General features: G+C 45.2%; 1 protein-coding gene across 1 annotated transcript in view; it reads right to left on the bottom strand.

Annotated features, from left to right (window-relative positions):
• Positions 1–650: 650 nt before the first annotated feature.
• Positions 651–20,029, bottom strand: part of LOC139365223 (G-protein coupled receptor 183-like) — a 48,178-nt gene continuing 28,799 nt past the window's right edge. The window contains exons 2-7 of the mRNA XM_071102720.1: positions 13,813–13,884; positions 6,599–6,864; positions 5,119–5,294; positions 2,304–2,489; positions 1,855–2,055; positions 651–1,181 (exon numbers count right to left, since the gene is read on the bottom strand). Of these exons, the coding sequence (XP_070958821.1) occupies positions 972–1,181; positions 1,855–2,055; positions 2,304–2,489; positions 5,119–5,294; positions 6,599–6,818 (993 nt within the window). The 5' untranslated portion in view covers positions 6,819–6,864; positions 13,813–13,884 and the 3' untranslated portion in view covers positions 651–971. The remainder of the gene's footprint in view (positions 1,182–1,854; positions 2,056–2,303; positions 2,490–5,118; positions 5,295–6,598; positions 6,865–13,812; positions 13,885–20,029) is intronic.

Genomic DNA, 20,029 nt, shown 5'->3' on the forward strand with positions numbered 1-20,029 from the left:
CTCCATCATAACAGACTAATGATCTGGTTCTCCTCTCCATCATAACAGACTAATGATCTGGTTCTCCTCTCCATCATAACAGACTAATGATCTGGTTCTCCTCTCCATCATAACAGACTAATGATCTGGTTCTCCTCTCCATCATAACAGACTAATGATCTGGTTCTCCTCTCCATCATAACAGACTAAACATCATCTGGTTCTCCTCTCCATCATAACAGACTAATGATCTGGTTCTCCTCTCCATCATAACATACTAATGATCTGGTTCTCCTCTCCATCATAACAGACTAATGATCTGGTTCTCCTCTCCATCATAACAGACTAATGAACTGGTTCTCCTCTCCATCATAACAGACTAATGATCTGATTCTCCTCTCCATCATAACAGACTACTGATCTGGTTCTCCTCTCCATCATAACAGACTAAACATCATCTGGTTCTCCTCTCCATCATAACAGACTAATGATCTGGTTCTCCTCTCCATCATAACAGACTAATGATCTGGTTCTCCTCTCCATCATAACAGACTAATGATCTGGTTCTCCTCTCCATCATAACAGACTAATGATCTGGTTCTCCTCTCCATAACATATCACTCATTATACATTTCTAAGGAAACTGGAAAACAAAAGACTGGAAAAATAACTGTTTATAAGAGCTTTATTACGTATTTATTTCTCTCCAAATGATGAGTATTTTACAGGTGTGACATGTAGTTCTCATGTTGTACACATGATGTCGTCTCAGTCCTAACGTAATAGTTCCAGGAAGTGAGAGAGAGATTTGAAGGACATGTGAAGATTTTTGTTGTTTCTCCTTAACCTATACCATATACAGGATATATATTAGCTATGTGGAATGTAAGCACATTGCTTTCATCCATTGTTTCCTGGCCATTCATTTTATTCCATTGTCATGTTGATACATTTATAACAACTGTGTTTTGAGAAACGTTGATGCCCGTTCATCATTCAGGCAGCGAAATGGTCTCCACCTTCACCTCCTTGTCCTTCACCTTGGAGGGGGAGGAGCCCCACTTGTTCCAGGCCTCAGGGAGGAAAGGGATCTTCTCCAGTCTAGAGAGGTAGATGATGGGCTGGATACTACTGCTGATGTTAACGAAGGCGTACCCCACCGGCTGCACCAGGCAGCGGAACGTGTCCGGAGGGTAGTGGTCCTTGAAGGGGACATCAGAACACTCAACTGCCGTGCAACAAATATAACAGGAGTGTATCTTTGTTCATCTGGCAACATCACAGAGGACAGTGCTACTGTAGGGTTGCAACGTTCTGGTGACTTTCCCAACATTCCCAGGTTTTCCAGAAATCCTTGTTGCGAGTATTCTGGGTTTCCTGTTAATTCCCTTCCTATTCTGGGAATCTTCCAACCAGGATTTCTAGCAAACGTGGGATTTGGGGGGAAAGTTACTGGAACTGTTCAGACCTGTAGACAAGCCATCTAGGAATGTGTCTTTATACATCAGGCAACATCATTAAGGACAATAAATAGAATCACTAGAACGGGAGTCCTCATTCAAGTCAATGGGTCAATGAGTCAATGGGAGTCAAATCAATGGGTCAATGAGTCAATGGGAGTCAAGTCAATGAGTCAATGAGTCAATGGGGGTCAAACAATGGGTCAATGAGTCAATGGGAGTCAAGTCAATGGGTCAATGAGTCAATGGGAGTCAAGTCAATGGGTCAATGAGTCAATGAGAGTCAAGTCAATGGGTCTGTGATTCAATGGGAGTCAATGTGAGTCAAGTCAATGAGTCAATAGGAGTCAAGTCAATGGGTCTGTGATTCTATCTATTCTATTTCGATGGCCAATACCCCCACCCAGGTCATCACCTCAAAAGGGAACAGAGCCACCGGAGGCAAGTAGTTGAACACGATGATGGACAGGACCGACATCACCATCTTGAAGGCTTTCTTCTTCATGGGGTGCATGTCGTCCTTCCCAGAGCCACTGGACCTCTTCAGGGCCACCAGGATGGCCCCGTTACACAACACCATCCAGCCAAACGTTGCCAGGATCGTCCCTGTGAAGACCTGAAGGTAGCAGAAGATTTATCAAAGAAATATGTAAATGCACCTTTTTGGCCGTATTTTTATTTTGTGTTTTTACCTTTAACTTTTTGTTTTATTTTTTTTAATTAATTGATTTACGTTATTTATTTATTATGTTATACTGTGGAGTGCATTGTATTGCTACTTTTGTCCAATATGTGCTATACAATAGTGGGATTGATTGATTAATTGATCTATTGATTGAGTGATTGATTGATCTATGGATTGACCTTCTCGAAGTTGTGCAGGCCCCCGATGGTCTTGGCGGAGGCGTAGGTGAAGGTGAGCCCCAGGACCACCGCCGAGAGAGACACCCTGTACTTGGTGTCCTTCAGCTGGCCGTAGGATAGAGGGAAGAGGACCGCCACGAACCGATCCAAACAGATACAGGACAGGAACAGAGGACCGCTGGTGTCCTGGACGAGAAGAAAGTGGAGAAAAAGGAGGAGGAGGAGGAGGGGGAGGAGGGGGAGGGGGAGAAGGAGAATAGGAAGGAGGAGAAGGAGAATAGGAAGGAGGAGAAGGAGGTGGAGGAAGAGGATAATAGGAAGGAGGAGAAGGAGGAGGAGGAAGAAGAGGAGGAGGAGGAGAATAGGAAGGAGGAGGAGGAGGTGGAGGAAGAGGAAGAGGAGAATAGGAAGGAGAAGAAGGAGGTGGAGGAGGAGGAGAATAGGAAGGAGGAGAAGGAGGAGGAGGAGGAGAATAGGAAGGAGGAGAAGGAGGTGGAGGAGGAGGAGAATAGGAAGGAGGAGAAGGAGGAGGAGGAGGAGAATAGGAAGGAGGAGGAGGAGGAGGAGGAGAATAGGAAGGAGGAGAAGGAGGAGGAGGAGGAGAATAGGAAGGAGGAGAAGGAGGAGGAGGAGGAGAATAGGAAGGAGGAGAATGAGGTGGAGGAGGAGAATAGGAAGGAGGAGAAGGAGGAGGTGGAGGAGAATAGGAAGGAGGAGAATGAGGAGGAGGAGGAGAATAGGAAGGAGGAGAATGAGGTGGAGGAGGAGGAAGAGGAGGAGGAGAATAGGAAGGAGGAGAAGGAGGTGGAGGAGGAGGAGAATAGGAAGGAGGACAATGAGGTGGAGGAGGAGAATAGGAAGGAAGAGAAGGAGGTGGAGGAGGAGGAGAATAGGAAGGAGGAGGAGGAGGAGGTGGAGGAGGAGAATAGGAAGGAGGACAAGGAGGTGGAGGAGGAGAATAAGAAGGAGGAGGAGAAGGAGGAGGAGGAGGAGAATAGCAAGGAAGAGAAGGAGGTGGAGGAGGAGGAGAATAGGAAGGAGGAGGAGGAGGAGGAGGAGAATAGGAAGGAGAAGGAGGAGGAGGTGGAGGAGGAGAATAGGAAGGAGGACAAGGAGGTGGAGGAAGAGGAAGAGGAGGAGGAGGAAGAAGAGGAGGAGGAGAATGGGAAGGAGGTGGAGGAGGAGGAGAATAGGAAGGAGGACAAGGAGGTGGAGGAGGAGGAGGAGGAAGAAGAGGAGGAGGAGGAGGTGGAGAAAAACAAGTTTGCTTATTGTCAAATGTCACAGATGAGATGTTACGTACAAGATAGTGGCCCCCTATTCCCTATATAGTGCACTACATTTGACCAGAGCCCAACGAGCACTATGTAGGGAATTGAGTGTCATTTTGGATGTAACCTCTACAACATATGTTCCCTACATAGTGTACTTCTTTTGACCAGGTCCCATATTGGTGTCCATGGGGGTGTCCATAAGGGTGTCCATAGGGGTGTCCATAAGGGTGTCCATAGGGGTGTCCATATTGGTGTCCATGGGGGTGTCCATAAGGGTGTCCATAGGGGTGTCCATAGGGGTGCCTATAAGGGTGTCCATAGGGGTGTCCATATTGGTGTCCATGGGGGTGTCCATAAGGGTGTCCATAGGGGTGTCCATAAGGGTGTCCATAGGGGTGTCCATATTGGTGTCCATGGGGGTGTCCATAAGGGTGTCCATAGGGGTGTCCATAGGGGTGCCTATAAGGGTGTCCATAGGGGTGTCCATATTGGTGTCCATGGGGGTGTCCATAAGGGTGTCCATAGGGGTGTCCATATTGGTGTCCATGGGGGTGTCCATAAGGGTGCCCATAGGGGTGTCCATAGGGGTGCCTATAAGGGTGTCCATAGGGGTGTCTATAGGGGTGTCCATAAGGGTGTCCATAGGAGTGTCTATAAGGATGTCAATGGGGGTGTCCATAAGGGTGTCCATGGGGGTGTCCATAGGGGTGTCCATAAGGGTGTCCATAGGGGTGTCTATAAGGGTGTCTATAAGGGTGTCCATAGGGGTGTCTATAAGGGTGTCCATAGGGGTGTCTATAGGGATGTCCATAAGGGTGTCCATAGGGGTGTCTATAAGGATGTCAATGGGGGTGTCTATAAGGGTGTCCATAGGGGTGTCTATAAGGGTGTCTATAGGGGTGTCTATAAGGATGTCAATAGGGGTTTCCATTGGGGTGTCTATAGGGGTGTCCATAGGGGTGTCCATAAGGGTGTCTATAGGGGTGTCCATAGGGGTGTTTATAGGGGTGTTCAGAGGGGTTTCCATAGGGGTGTCTATAGGGGTGTCTATAAGGGTGTCCATAGGGGTGTTTATAGGGGTGTCCATAGGGGTGTCTATAGGGGTTTCCATAGGGGTTTCCATAGGGGTGTCTATAGGGGTGTCCATAGGGGTTTCCATAGGGGTGTCTATAGGGGTGTCCATAGGGGTTTCCATAGGGGTGTCTATAGGGGTGTCCATAGGGGTGTTTATAGGGGTGTTCATAGGGGTTTCCATAGGGGTGTTTATAGGGGTGTCCATATGGGTGTCCATAGGGGTGTCTATAGGGGTGTCCATAGGGGTTTCCATAGGGGTGTCTATAGGGGTGTCCATAGGGGTGTTTATAGGGGTGTCCATATGGGTGTCCATTGGGGTGTCTATAGGGGTGTCCATAAGGGTGTCCATAGGGGTGTCCATAGGGTTCTGGTCAAAAGTAGTATGCTATGTAACAGGGTACAATTTCAGACGCTGAAATTCCAGAATGCAGAATCACTAAATTCTCCTATATCCTATAGCCCTGTACCTTGACGCCGAAGGAGAACATGAGAGCGGACCAGACATCCTTGCTGTGCCAGTAGTAGATGTTCAGATAGCTGAAGGGGACCATGATGCCAAAGTAAGCGTCCATGAAGGCCAGACAGCCCAGGAAGATGTCTGAGGAGGACGGCTCCTTACGGTTACGGACCAGAATCACCATGACTACCACAAGGCAAGACAACAATGTTATTAGCTAGTTTCATAGTCCGTCAGAGACAGAAATTATTATGTTTTTCTCTGCTGGAAGGAGTGTAGGGTCAGGGGTCAATACCCTGGAGCTATGTAAATATAAACATACTGGAAGGAGTATAGGGTCAGCAGGGGTCAATACCCTGGACTTATGTAAATATAAACACACTGGAAGGAGTGTAGGGTCAGGGGTCAATACCCTGGAATTATGTAAATATAAACACACTGGAAGGAGTGTAGGGTCAGGGGTCAATACCCTGGAATTATGTAAATATAAACACACTGGAAGGAGTGTAGGGTCAGGGGTCAATACCCTGGAATTATGTAAATATAAACACACTGGAAGGAGTGTAGGGTCAGGGGTCAATACCCTGGAATTATGTAAATATAAACACACTGGAAGGAGTATAGGGTCAGGGGTCAATACCCTGGAGTTATGTAAAGATAAACACACTGGAAGGAGTATAGGGTCAGCAGGGGTCAATACCCTGGAGTTATGTAAATATAAACACACTGGAAGGAGTATAGGGTCAGCAGGGGTCAATACCCTGGAGTTATGTAAATATAAACACACTGGAAGGAGTGTAGGGTCAGGGGTCAATACCCTGGAGTTATGTAAATATAAACACAGTGGAAGGAGTGTAGGGTCAGGGGTCAATACCCTGGAGTTATGTAAATATAAACACAGTGGAAGGAGTATAGGGTCAGGGGTCAATACCCTGGAGTTATGTAAATATAAACACACTGGAAGGAGTATAGGGTTTGGGGTCAATACCCTGGAGTTATGTAAATATAAACACACTGGAAGGAGTGTAGGGTCAGGGGTCAATACCCTGGAGTTATGTAAATATAAACACACTGGAAGGAGTATAGGGTCAGGGGTCAATACCCTGGAGTTATGTAAATATAAACACACTGGAAGGAGTATAGGGTCAGGGGTCAATACCCTGGAGTTATGTAAATATAAACACACTGGAAGGAGTGTAGGGTCAGGGGTCAATACCCTGGAATTATGTAAATATAAGCACACTGGAAGGAGTTTAGGGTCAGGGGTCAATACCCTGGAGATATGTAAATATAAACACACTGGAAGGAGTATAGGGTCAGGGGTCAATACCCTGGAGATATGTAAATATAAACACACTGAAAGGAGTATAGGGTCAAGCGTCAATACCCTGGAAAGACACAATGGTACAAGATAGTTCCTGGGATTGGAATCAGCAACCTTACGGCTACTGGTGGACTGCTCTTACCTGTGTAACCTCTGGGCTACCTACCTAAGATGTTAGCGGGGAGTCCCAGGAACACGTTGAAGGTCTGAACAGACAGGTCGAAGAGGATCCCTGACACATTCTCCTCGCACCCATGAAACACACTGAAGGGTTTGACCGTAGCGTTGGTCACGAGGTCCGTAACAGCACTGTTGTTCGTGGGGTGGAGAGCAGTGGGGAGGCTGGTGGTGTTGAGTGATGAATATAGAGTGAGAGGATCCTCCATGGTTTACTTTACACACCACAGAGGTCAGAGGTCAGATTAAACAAGACTGATGGAGATAAAATAAAATAAAAAGAAGAATAAAAGTGGGGGAAAAAAGCGATTTAAAGATAAACAGACACTTCTTAATGAATGTATTTATGAATTGATCTAGTATATACATAATACATTATTACTAAGAGTTAAATTGGACAGGTGCGGTGGGCAACCATGGTCTGTCACTAATAGATATACAGTAGGGCAGTTAGAAGTAAACCATCATGAATAATCAATGCATAAATTATCCATCAAATGTCCATAGGAAATTCTCATTTAGATGGTTGTATATATGTTAATCTCCAAAGTCCTAGTTTAACCTTATAGTGGGGAACTGACACACAACTAATGAATTAAGCATCACTAAGTATGCTTCCATTTGCCAATGTTTTCATGTCAAATATACAGTGCCTTGCGAAAGTATTCGGCCCCCTTGAACTTTGCGACCTTTTGCCACATTTCAGGCTTCAAACATAAAGATATAAAACTGTATTTTTTTGTGAAGAATCAACAACAAGTGGGACACAATCATGAAGTGGAACGACATTTATTGGATATTTCAAACTTTTTTAACAAATCAAAAACTGAAAACTTGGCCGTGCAAAATTATTCAGCCCCTTTACTTTCAGTGCAGCAAACTCTCTCCAGAAGTTCAGTGAGGATCTCTGAATGATCCAATGTTGACCTAAATGACTAATGATGATAAATACAATCCACCTGTGTGTAATCAAGTCTCCGTATAAATGCACCTGCACTGTGATAGTCTCAGAGGTCCGTTAAAAGTGCAGAGAGCATCATGAAGAACAAGGCCAGGCAGGCAGGTCCGAGATACTGTTGTGAAGAAGTTTAAAGCCGGATTTGGATACAAAAAGATTTCCCAAGCTTTAAACATCCCAAGGAGCACTGTGCAAGCGATAATATTGAAATGGAAGGAGCATCAGACCACTGCAAATCTACCAAGACCTGGCCGTCCCTCTAAACTTTCAGCTCATACAAGGAGAAGACTGATCAGAGATGCAGCCAAGAGGCCCATGATCACTCTGGATGAACTGCAGAGATCTACAGCTGAGGTGGGAGACTCTGTCCATAGGACAACAATCAGTCGTATATTGCACAAATCTGGTCTTTATGGAAGAGTGGCAAGAAGACAGCCATTTCTTAAAGATATCCATAAAAAGTGTCGGTTAAAGTTTGCCACAAGCCACCTGGGAGACACACCAAACATGTGGAAGAAGGTGCTCTGGTCAGATGAAACCAAAATTGAACTTTTTGGCAACAATGCAAAACGTTATGTTTGGCGTAAAAGCAACACAGCTCATCACCCTGAACACACCATCCCCACTGTCAAACATGGTGGTGGCAGCATCATGGTTTGGGCCTGATTTTCTTCAGCAGGGACAGGGAAGATGGTTAAAATTGATGGGAAGATGGATGGAGCCAAATACAGGACCATTCTGGAAGAAAACCTGATGGAGTCTGCAAAAGGTCGCAAAGTTCAAGGGGGCTGAATACTTTCGCAAGGCACTGTATCTGTATATATATAGTCCCTTTTAACATCATGGTGTAGCACCTTATTCCATGCTTTAAAGGCCCAGGGCAGTCAAAATTCAGCTTTTCCTGTGTTTTTTTGTATCATATTGTACACCAGCCGATGAAACTAACACTGTAAAAGTGTGAAAAGATGTATTAGTGTTATTTTCTATTAGTTGCTGGTATAAAATATAATCTACCTTCTAACCAGCAGGTTTTGGGTAGAGTTTCAGCTTGACCGGTGACATCACCAGGCGGTATAAGTTGTAATAGACCGGTGACATCACCAGGCGGTCGGTATAAGTTGTAATAGACCGGTGAGTTCCAAACCTCATTCAGAATCCCAGACAGTCCAATAAAAATGTATTGCTTGAATTTTTTGTTGTTGTTGCTAAAAAGCAAATGTTGTAAATGTATGACCAATATTAATGTAAAACTATCACAGTAAGGTAGTTAATTGTTACTCAGAAAGGATTTGATATTGAGATAAAAAGGTCTGCATTGGACCTTTAAAGGACCAACCCGGAGTTGATCCCTCCCTTTTTATGAGCTGTTAAATGAATGATATTTAGCCGTTGATTCTTGCAGAATAAAATGTATAAATTCCTCATGAGCTTAGTTCAGCTGTCATTCCCCATCAGAACCCAAAATATAACCTGTTTTTAATACAATGTTTGTAAACAAAGTAAATGTAAACAAAACACTGTACAGCCTCAAAACACGGTTACAACTATAATCTAGATATCATGGATGGTCAGTCCATGTACCCATAGCTCTGTGAATTTGAGAGTGGCTATATTTCTCAAACCCCATCCCTCGCCTGTTAACCAAATGGCCAAGTGGCTGGGTACCACTATGTTATTGTTTCAACTGCGGTCTGACCCTTTAATGGAAAGTTCCTTCCCAGCGAGTGTTCTCGTAACGAAGCCAAAGAGTCTCAGCTGAGCTGCAGTACGTGTGGACCTCTGTGTTACGATCCTCTTCAGTCACACAGACAGCTGATAAACAGCACACAGGCCTCCCTGCAGGCTATTGTTCTGTTATTCTGGCTCTACCAAGGAGCCCTCTGTGGAACTGACAGTCTCCAATGACACGCTAGAACACTTTAGAGAGCTGAAACGACGTGTAAACTGTGTGTACAGGGAACTGTTCTGTTATTCTGGCTCAATTAGGGACTATAGGGAAGGTTTCTCTTTACCCAGAATGGACGTTCTCTGGAGAGTTAAGCTGTGTGCACAGGGAATACACCCTCACCTGAGGACCACTGGGAGACGAGGACCGCCCCTATTGCACCTGGATAAAAGGACTTGCAGGACTCCAACAGGTCTATAAACAGTACCAGGCTCTTCATCTTTGACAACCTGCTGTAAAGTCCATATTAACAGTACCAGGCTATTCATCTTTGACAACCTCCTGTAAAGTCCCTAATAACAGTACCAGGCTCTTCATCTTTGACAACCTGCTGTAAAGTCCATATTAACAGTACCAGGCTATTCATCTTTGACAACCTGCTGTAGGCCTCACAGCTCAGCTTCTCCTTCCCCTTTCGTCTCCCAGGCAGAAGCATTATGCATCTAATTTGTTTCAAGGAGGCACTTACAGCCAAATGTAATATCTGTTCACTTCTGTGTTGAATAAAGTGATGGGTAAATTTCTATCCAACAAACGGCATGAGCCCCCTTTATATTCAATGGGTGTAACACCTGTGCTTTGCTCCCTGAATGGAGCCATTTCAGTGCCAATAGAAATTGTATTTGAATTCCACAATTTTGAATTTGTATTAAGATGTTGAACTTTAATTTCATCTTTTAGAATTTGTAATGTACAAATTGAATCATTGAATTCATCAAATTATTATCATCAAACATGTTTAATGTTTAAAAACCGAAATGAATTAATATTGCATTCAGTTTTAAAATTCTATGTATTTGAATATTCAAGCTCAATAATTATAAATTCAGTTTCAGTATAGTAGATAATGCTTTCCTTGTCCGTGTATCAAGATTGCAAACCTTCATTTCAAGTGGATCAGCGTTTCATATATTCAACTTCTCAGATGAATTCAGTTCTTTAAATTCATGTTCAAAACCAGATACAACATCCTGGTACTTTGCCAACCAGGAAACGTGGGGAGGAGAACAGATAGAATCAAACACTGTGGTCAACAGAAAATGTTGGCATTTTGAATTTGAATATAGCATGGAAACCAGTTTGGCCATTGGCTAATATAACCCCAAGACTTTATGGAGCATGGATGTGTTCCCCTCTATGGAGATCACATGGAGATCACATGGAGATCACACGGAGATCACACGGCGATCACACGGAGATCACACGGAGATCACATGGAGATCACCCAGAGATCACACGGAGATCACACAGAGATCACACAGAGATCACACGGAGATCACATAGTGATCACATAGAGATCACATAGTGATCACATGGAGATCACACGGAGATCACACAGAGATCATGTAGAGATCACGTAGAGATCACACGGAGATCACATAGAATTTAACCCCCATAACAATATAGTTGAACTGTCCTGTCATAGCCCAGCCAGCCTATCCACTGCCTATTTCATCTTCTTCTTGTGACTGACTGGGTTTGAACCATGTTTCCTGCATGTCACAAGACTGTGTTAGATAAAGCCCATAGGAATTAGTTCAGGAAGCTAACACAAGTCTTCAAGTCTCCAACAACGTTTATCAAACCACCTACCTGGGTTATATCCATGTTCCAGAGATTCTTAGCTTTCAGGAATGGGGTCATATTAGCTAATAGCCAAAACGGTTGAAATGCTAGATTCAAAATCATTGGAAGAAAATAAATTTAAAATGCCACATGGTCTTCAGAAACCACCAGAATATTCTGTTGAACACAGTGTTTGATTCTATCTGTTCTCCACTACCTTTCCTGGCTGGCAAAGTACCAGGATGTTGTCTCTGGTTTTGAATCTGAATTTAGAGAACTGAATTTGAAAACTGAATCAGAATGCATCTGAGAAGTTGAATATATGAAACGTTGATCAGTCAGTCCATTGTTGATACAGTCCCTAAATGTTTCACGTCAAGATACTGGACTTTTAAGAAGAAACGTGTTATAATTATGCAAATTCCACTCAACAACAACAACAAAAAATTGCTGACATGCAAATCATTTTGGGACTGTATCAACAGTGGACTAATGAGAACAAAATTGTCACGTTCTGACCTTTATTTCCTTTGTTTTGTCTTTATGTAGTATGGTCAGGGCGTGAGTTGGGGTGGGCAGTCTATGTTTGTTTTTCTAGGTTTTGGGTATTTCTATGTTTCAGCCTAGTATGGTTCTCAATCAGAGGCAGGTGTCATTAGTTGTCTCTGATTGAGAATCATACTTAGGTAGCCTGGGTTTCACTGTGTGTTTGTGGGTGATTGTTCCTGTCTCTGTGTTTGCACCAGATAGGGCTGTTTTGTTTTTTTTTCACATTTCTTGATTTGTTAGTTTATTCATGTATAGTGTCTTCATTAAAGAACCATGAATAACCACCACGCTGCATTTTGGTCCGCCTCTCCTTCACCTCAAGAAAACCGTTACAAAAATAGATAGTTTGAGTGATATTGCCCTTCAAACATAAACAAATATTATATTCAAATTCAATACCTTAACCCAAATTCAATACCTTAACCCAAATTCAATACCTTAACCCAAATTCAATACCTTAATCCAAATTCAATACCTTAACCCAAATTCAAAATTATAAAATTCTGTCACTGAAATGTCTCCCTGTCTCAGTCCCTTATAGGCCCCTACTCTGTATACTGAGATGTTTCAGCGAACCACATGAGATGTGTTGTGAATTACCTCACCTGAGACCTGAAGACGTATGTACCCCCCCTCTCTCTGCCCCCCCCCCAGGGCAGAACCTCTCCAGTGGGACCACTCAGTCAGATGAACACATGGAGAGGAGAGGCTGTTTGTCACACCGACTCCCTAGAGAAGCCAGGCTTTAATAAACTGTGTTTTTCATCCGCCAGTCATAACAACCGGTTAACAGTACGACTGACAGAACGGTTTGGTTCAGGAAGCAGCGACTAAATATCACAGAATTAAAAGTTGTGTGTAATAACTGGTTCTGTTGAATAGAAACGTCATTTAGAAAAAAAAATTCAATCTAATTTTACATGAGACAAATAGAATGTATTAAATGATAATATACCGCAGTAACTTTCTCCTGACTTACGGGAAATAAAAGAGTAGATGATTTACCATCTATTCTTTAAGGGACAATCAGCCGTTGCTACATCCATTTTTTTGGGGACTAAATTAATAATAGATACCCATATATTCTTGAAGAATGTAACTTATTTAATGCTTCATCAGCTTAGTTCAACACCCCATCAGAAACCCCAAACATGATCTTGTTTTACTCCAATGTTTTGTAGACAAAGTGAATGTAAACAAACTCAAAACCTGGTTTTAAAACGATCAAATGTTAATATCATGGATGTTTAGTCCTTGCTTCCGTAGCAGTGTATCTGTAACGGAGATATTTAGTCCTTGCTTCCATAGCAGTGTATCTGTAACGGAGAGTGGTAACATTTCTCCAGCCCCCACAACCCCTCAGCTTTTTACCAAAAACAACTCTTTGTTGATGTTTTTAACTGCTGATTGCATCTTTAGGGCTCTCTTATATTGTAGCGTTTACTGTAAATGCATCTTTAGGGCTCTCTTCATTCTGTATGACTGAAACATTTCAGATCACCTTTTACATTTCTATTGCAGCGTTTACTGTGAATGCAGTCCCGGCTAACAGGACCCACCAGAACATCGCCCTTACATGTCGATTAAGCTGTAAAGCTGAACGTCTGCGATACGGATTGAATAGAGCCCTTTAACGTCCACTGCAGCATCTAAATGAACATACCCCATCAAGGTCTAGAGCATTCAGTGAGATATATCCTCTCTACTCTCACCGTACATATCTGACTCTGACATCATCATCTCAACTGGAATTACAGTAAGATATCTCCTCTACTCTCACCGTACATATCTGACTCTGACATCATCATCTCAACTGGAATTACAGTAAGATATCTCCTCTACTCTCACCGTACATATCTGACTCTGATATCATCATCTCAACTGGAATTACAGTAAGATACTTTTATTGATCCATTTCTAGTTGATCAATACGTTCATATCAAACCGTCTGAACCCTCTACTGCTGTAGCTTTCAGAGCTGCCTGTTATTATTGTCTTTCCGATGCGTTCAGTAAAATAACCTTCGGTTTACCGGCCTGTATCGATTATCAAACGCCATCCATCGTTTACACTCAATTCGTTGTGTGCGTTGATTCCACACACCTTCCGTACAAAACACAGTAGCACCATTAACACATGATTTCGTATCAGGGATTTGATCAAGTGGAATCTGCAGACAACTTACCGAAGAGAAGGTGATGTCCTTCAGAGTTGATCTATATCCTCCAAGTGTGAAATGATATCATCCAGGATCTATCTGAATGGGAGAAGAGTTTGATTTATACACATGATCTGAAGCCTGAGGGACTGTGGACAACAGGGGAGGAGGGGGGGATCTCCCAGAGGATGTGAACCCCATGGGGACAGACAGGTGTATGACGTGCAGCGAAGCTCAGGTGTTTGTTCACCAGCGGCTCTGGAGTCTTCAACTCAATGCTTCACCAGCCAATGGGGACAGACAGGTGTAGAGTACAGGTCTAGTATACAGGTGTAGTGTACAGGTGTAGTATACAGCTGTAGTGTACAGGTGTAGTGTACAGGTGTAGTGTACAGGTGTAGTGTACAGGTGTAGTATATAGCTGTAGTGTACAGGTGTAGTGTACAGGTGTAGTATACAGGTGTAGTGTACAGGTGTAGTGTACAGGTGTAGTGTACAGGTGTAGTGTACAGGTGTAGTATACAGGTGTAGTATACAGGTGTAGTGTACAGGTATAGTGTACAGGTGTAGTGTACAGGTGTAGTGTACAGGTGTAGTATACAGGTGTAGTGTACAGGTATAGTATACAGGTGTAGAGTACAGGTGTAGTATACAGGTGTAGTGTACAGGTGTGGTATACAGTTGTAGTATACCGGTGTAGTGCACAGGTGTAGTGTACAGGTGTAGTATACCTGTGTAGTATACAGGTGTAGAGTACAGGTGTAGTGTACAGGTGTAGTGTACAAGTGTAGTATACAGGTGTAGTTTACAGGTGTAGTGTACAGGTGTAGTGTACATGTGTAGTGTACAGGTGTAGTGTTCAGGTGTAGTGTACAAGTGTAGTATACAGGTGTAGTGTTCAGGTGTAGTGTACAAGTGTAGTATACAGGTGTAGTGTACAGGTGTAGTGTACAAGTGTAGTATACAGGTGTAGTGTACAGGTGTAGTGTGCAGGTGTAGTGTACATGTGTAGTATACAGGTGTAGTGTTCAGCTGTAGAGTACAGGTGTAGTGTACAGGTGTATTGTACAGGTGTAGTATACAGGTGTAGTGTACAGGTGTAGTATACAGGTGTAGTGTACAGGTGTAGTATACTGGTGTAGTATACAGGTGTAGTATACAGGTGTAGTGTACAGGTGTAGTGTACAGGTGTAGTATACAGGAGTAGTGTACAGGTGTAGTGTACAGGTGTAGTACACAGGTGTAGTGTACAGGTGTAGTGTACAGGTGTAGTATACAGGAGTAGTGTACAGGTGTAGTGTACAGGTGTAGTACACAGGTGTAGTGTACAGGTGTAGTATACAGGTGTAGTGTACAGGTGTTTGTTAGCCAGGGGCTCTCTCAGGAGTGGAGTCTCTTCAACTCTGTCCTCCATCAACAACAGGAGTACAGTCTTTACAATCTGTTACAATGAGTATCAAGACCTTGAGGATGAAGTCAAATTCAAATCCTTCATTGATTCTGTGATCATTTTTTTCCTGACTGTTTTCCTGAACATGAGGCCTCTGATCTAAATGATGACTATAGAAGAATAGAAGGGTTGCTGCTACTGTTGATAACATGGAACCACTCTGATAAAGCCTCAGAGACAGGCTCTGATTTGACATCATGGGACATGGTCCTGCTGGGGGTGGTACTGATAGGGTGGTCCTGATAGGGTGGTCCTGATAGGGTGGTCCTGATAGGGTGGTACTGATAGGGTGGTCCTGATAGGGTGGTACTGATATGGTGGTCCTGATAGGGTGGTACTGATAGGGTGGTACTGATATGGTGGTCCTGATAGGGTGGTCCTGATAGGGTGGTCCTGATAAGGTGGTACTGATATGGTGGTCCTGATAGGGTGGTCCTGATAGGGTGGTACTGATATGGTGGTCCTGATAGGGTGGTCCTGATAAGGTGGTCCTGATAGGGTGGTACTGATATGGTGGTCCTGATAGGGTGGTCATGCTGGGGGGGGGTCCTGATAGGTTGGTACTGATATGGTGGTCCTGATAGGGTGGTCCTGATAGGGTGGTTCTGGTGAGGGTGGTCCTGGTGAGGGTGGTCCTGGTGGCTGTGGTTCTGGTGAGGGTGGTCCTGGTGGGGGTGGTCTTGATGGGGGTGGTCCTGGTGGGGGTGATCCTGATAGGGGTGGTCCTGGTAGGGGTGGTCCTGATAGGGTGGTCCTGGTAGGGTGGTCCTGGTGAGGGTGGTCCTGGTAGGGTGATCCTGATAGGGTGGTCCTGGTAGGGGTGGTCCTGGTGAGGGTGGTCCTGGTGGGGATGGTCTTGATGGGGGTGGTCCTGGTGGGGGTGATCCTGATAGGGGTGGTCCTGGTAGGGGTGGTCCTGGTGAGGGTGGTCCTGATAGGGTGGTCCTGGTAGGGGTGGTTCTGGTGAGGGTGGTCCTGGTGAGGGAGGTCCTGATAGGGGTGGTCCTGGTAGGGGTGGTCCTGGTGAGGGTGGTCCTGGTAGGGCTGGTCCTGGTGAGGGTGGTCCTGGTGAGGGTGGTCCTGGTGAGGGTGGTCCTGGTAGGGTGGTCCTGATAGGGTGGTCCTGGTGAGGGTGGTCCTGGTAGGGTGGTCCTGATAGGGTGGTTCTGGTGAGGGTGGTCCTGGTAAGGTGGTCCTGATAGGGTGGTTCTTGTAAGGTGGTCCTGATAGGGTGGTTCTGGTAAGGTGGTCCTGATAGGGTGGTTCTGGTAAGGTGGTCCTGATAGGGTGGTTCTGGTAAGGTGGTCCTGATAGGGTGGTTCTGGTAGGGTGGTTCTGGTAAGGTGGTCCTGATAGGGTGGTTCTGGTAAGGTGGTCCTGATAGGGTGGTTCTGGTAAGGTGGTCCTGGTGAGGGTGGTCCTGGTGAGGGTGGTCCTGGTGAGGGTGGTCCTGGTAGGGGTGGTCCTGGTGAGGGTGGTTCTGGTGAGGGTGGTCCTGGTGAGGGTGGTCCTGGTGAGGGTGGCGGTCTGCCCAGAGGCAGTTAGTGTCAGTGTCATCTCCACTCCACACTTGAGTAAAACATCTAACATGACGACTAGATGGTGAACCCAGGTGCTAGAAAACACCAGGAATGATGGACAATTTTTTTTTATTTTATTTTTTTATTTCACCTTTATTTAACCAGGTAGGCTAGTTGAGAACAAGTTCTCATTTGCAACTGCGACCTGGCCAAGATAAAGCATAGCAGTATGAGCAGACAACACAGAGTTACACATGGAGTAAACAATTAACAAGTCAATAACACAGTAGAAAACAAAGGGGGAGTCTATATACAATGTGTGCAAAAGGCATGAGGAGGTAGGCGAATAATTACAATTTTGCAGATTAACACTGGAGTGATAAATGATCAGATGGTCATGTACAGGTAGAGATATTGGTGTGCAAAAGAGCAGAAAAATAAATAAATAAAAACAGTATGGGGATGAGGTAGGTGAAAATGGGTGGGCTATTTACCGATGGACTATGTACAGCTGCAGCGATCGGTTAGCTGCTCAGATAGCAGATGTTTGAAGTTGGTGAGGGTGATAAAAGTCTCCAACTTCAGCGATTTTTGCAATTCGTTCCAGTCACATCCAGCAGAGTACTGGAACGAAAGGCGGCCAAATGAGGTGTTGGCTTTAGGGATGATCAGTGAGATACACCTGCTGGAGCGCGTGCTACGGATGGGTGTTGCCATCGTGACCAGTGAGCTGAGATAAGGCGGAGCTTTACCTAGCATGGACTTGTAGATGACCTGGAGCCAGTGGGTCTGGCGACGAATATGTAGCGAGGGCCAGCCGACTAGAGCATACAAGTCGCAGTGGTGGGTGGTATAAGGTGCTTTAGTGACAAAACGGATGGCACTGTGATAGACTGCATCCAGTTTGCTGAGTAGAGTGTTGGAAGCCATTTTGTAGATGACATCGCCGAAGTCGAGGATCGGTAGGATAGTCAGTTTTACTAGGGTAAGCTTGGCGGCGTGAGTGAAGGAGGCTTTGTTGCGGAATAGAAAGCCGACTCTTGATTTGATTTTCGATTGGAGATGTTTGATATGAGTCTGGAAGGAGAGTTTGCAGTCTAGCCAGACACCTAGGTACTTATAGATGTCCACATATTCTAGGTCGGAACCATCCAGGGTGGTGATGCTAGGCGGGCATGCGGGTGCAGGCAGCGATCGGTTGAAAAGCATGCATTTGGTTTTACTAGCGTTTAAGAGCAGTCGGAGGCCACGGAAGGAGTGTTGTATGGCATTGAAGCTTGTTTGGAGGTTAGATAGCACAGTGTCCAATGACGGGCCGAAAGTATATAGAATGGTGTCGTCTGCGTAGAGGTGGATCAGGGAATCGCCCGCAGCAAGAGCAACATCATTGATGTATACAGAGAAAAGAGTCGGCCCGAGAATTGAACCCTGTGGCACCCCCATAGAGACTGCCAGAGGACCGGACAGCATGCCCTCCGATTTGACACACTGAACTCTGTCTGCAAAGTAATTGGTGAACCAGGCAAGGCAGTCATCCGAAAAACCGAGGCTACTGAGTCTGCCGATAAGAATATGGTGATTGACAGAGTCGAAAGCCTTGGCAAGGTCGATGAAGACGGCTGCACAGTACTGTCTTTTATCGATGGCGGTTATGATATCGTTTAGTACCTTGAGTGTGGCTGAGGTGCACCCGTGACCGGCTCGGAAACCAGATTGCACAGCGGAGAAGGTACAGTGGGATTCGAGATGGTCAGTGACCTGTTTGTTGACTTGGCTTTCGAAGACCTTAGATAGGCAGGGCAGGATGGATATAGGTCTGTAACAGTTTGGGTCCAGGGTGTCTCCCCCTTTGAAGAGGGGGATGACTGCGGCAGCTTTCCAATCCTTGGGGATCTCAGACGATATGAAAGAGAGGTTGAACAGGCTGGTAATAGGGGTTGCGACAATGGTGGCGGATAGTTTCAGAAATAGAGGGTCCAGATTGTCAAGCCCAGCTGATTTGTACGGGTCCAGGTTTTGCAGCTCTTTCAGAACATCTGCTATCTGGATTTGGGTAAAGGAGAACCTGGAGAGGCTTGGGCGAGGAGCAGCGGGGGGGGCGGGGCTGTTGGCCGAGGTTGAAGTAGCCAGGCGGAAGGCATTGCCAGCCGTTGAGAAATGCTCATTGAAGTTTTCGATAATCATGGATTTATCGGTGGTGACCGTGTTACCTAGCCTCAGTGCAGTGGGCAGCTGGGAGGAGGTGCTCTTGTTCTCCATTGACTTCACAGTGTCCCAGAACTTTTTGGAGTTGGAGCTACAGGATGCAAACTTCTGCTTGAAGAAGCTGGCCTTAGCTTTCCTGACTGACTGCGTGTATTGGTTCCGGACTTCCCTGAACAGTTGCATATCACGGGGACTATTCGATGCTATTGCAGTCCGCCACAGGATGTTTTTGTGCTGGTCGAGGGCAGTCAGGTCTGGGGTGAACCAGACTGTTCTTAGTTCTGCATTTTTTGAACGGAGCATGCTTATCTAAAATGGTGAGGAAGTTACTTTTAAAGAATGACCAGGCATCCTCAACTGACGGGATGAGGTCAATGTCCTTCCAGGATACCCGGGCCAGGTCGATTAGAAAGGCCTGCTCACAGAAGTGTTTTAGGGAGCGTTTGACAGTGATGAGGGGTGGTCGTTTGACTGCGGCTCCGTAGCGGATACAGGCAATGAGGCAGTGATCGCTGAGATCCTGGTTGAAGACAGCGGAGGTGTATTTGGAGGGCCAGTTGGTCAGGATGACGTCTATGAGGGTGCCCTTGTTTACAGAGTTAGGGTTGTACCTGGTGGGTTCCTTGATGATTTGTGTGAGATTGAGGGCATCTAGCTTAGATTGTAGGACTGCCGGGGTGTTAAGCATATCCCAGTTTAGGTCACCTAACAGAACAAACTCTGAAGCTAGATGGGGGGCGATCAATTCACAAATGGTGTCCAGGGCACAGCTGGGAGCTGAGGGAGGCCGGTAGCAGGCGGCAACAGTGAGAGACTTATTTCTGGAGAGAGTAATTTTCAAAATTAGTAGTTCGAACTGTTTGGGTATGGACCTGGAAAGTATGACATTACTTTGCAGGCTATCTCTGCAGTAGACTGCAACTCCTCCCCCTTTGGCAGTTCTATCTTGACGGAAGATGTTATAGTTGGGTATGGAAATCTCTGAATTTTTGGTGGCCTTCCTGAGCCAGGATTCAGACACAGCAAGGACATCAGGGTTAGCAGAGTGTGCTAGAGCAGTGAGTAAAAC

This window comes from Oncorhynchus clarkii, chromosome 13, assembly GCF_045791955.1.
Source record: "Oncorhynchus clarkii lewisi isolate Uvic-CL-2024 chromosome 13, UVic_Ocla_1.0, whole genome shotgun sequence".
Taxonomy (NCBI): Eukaryota; Metazoa; Chordata; class Actinopteri; order Salmoniformes; family Salmonidae; genus Oncorhynchus; species Oncorhynchus clarkii.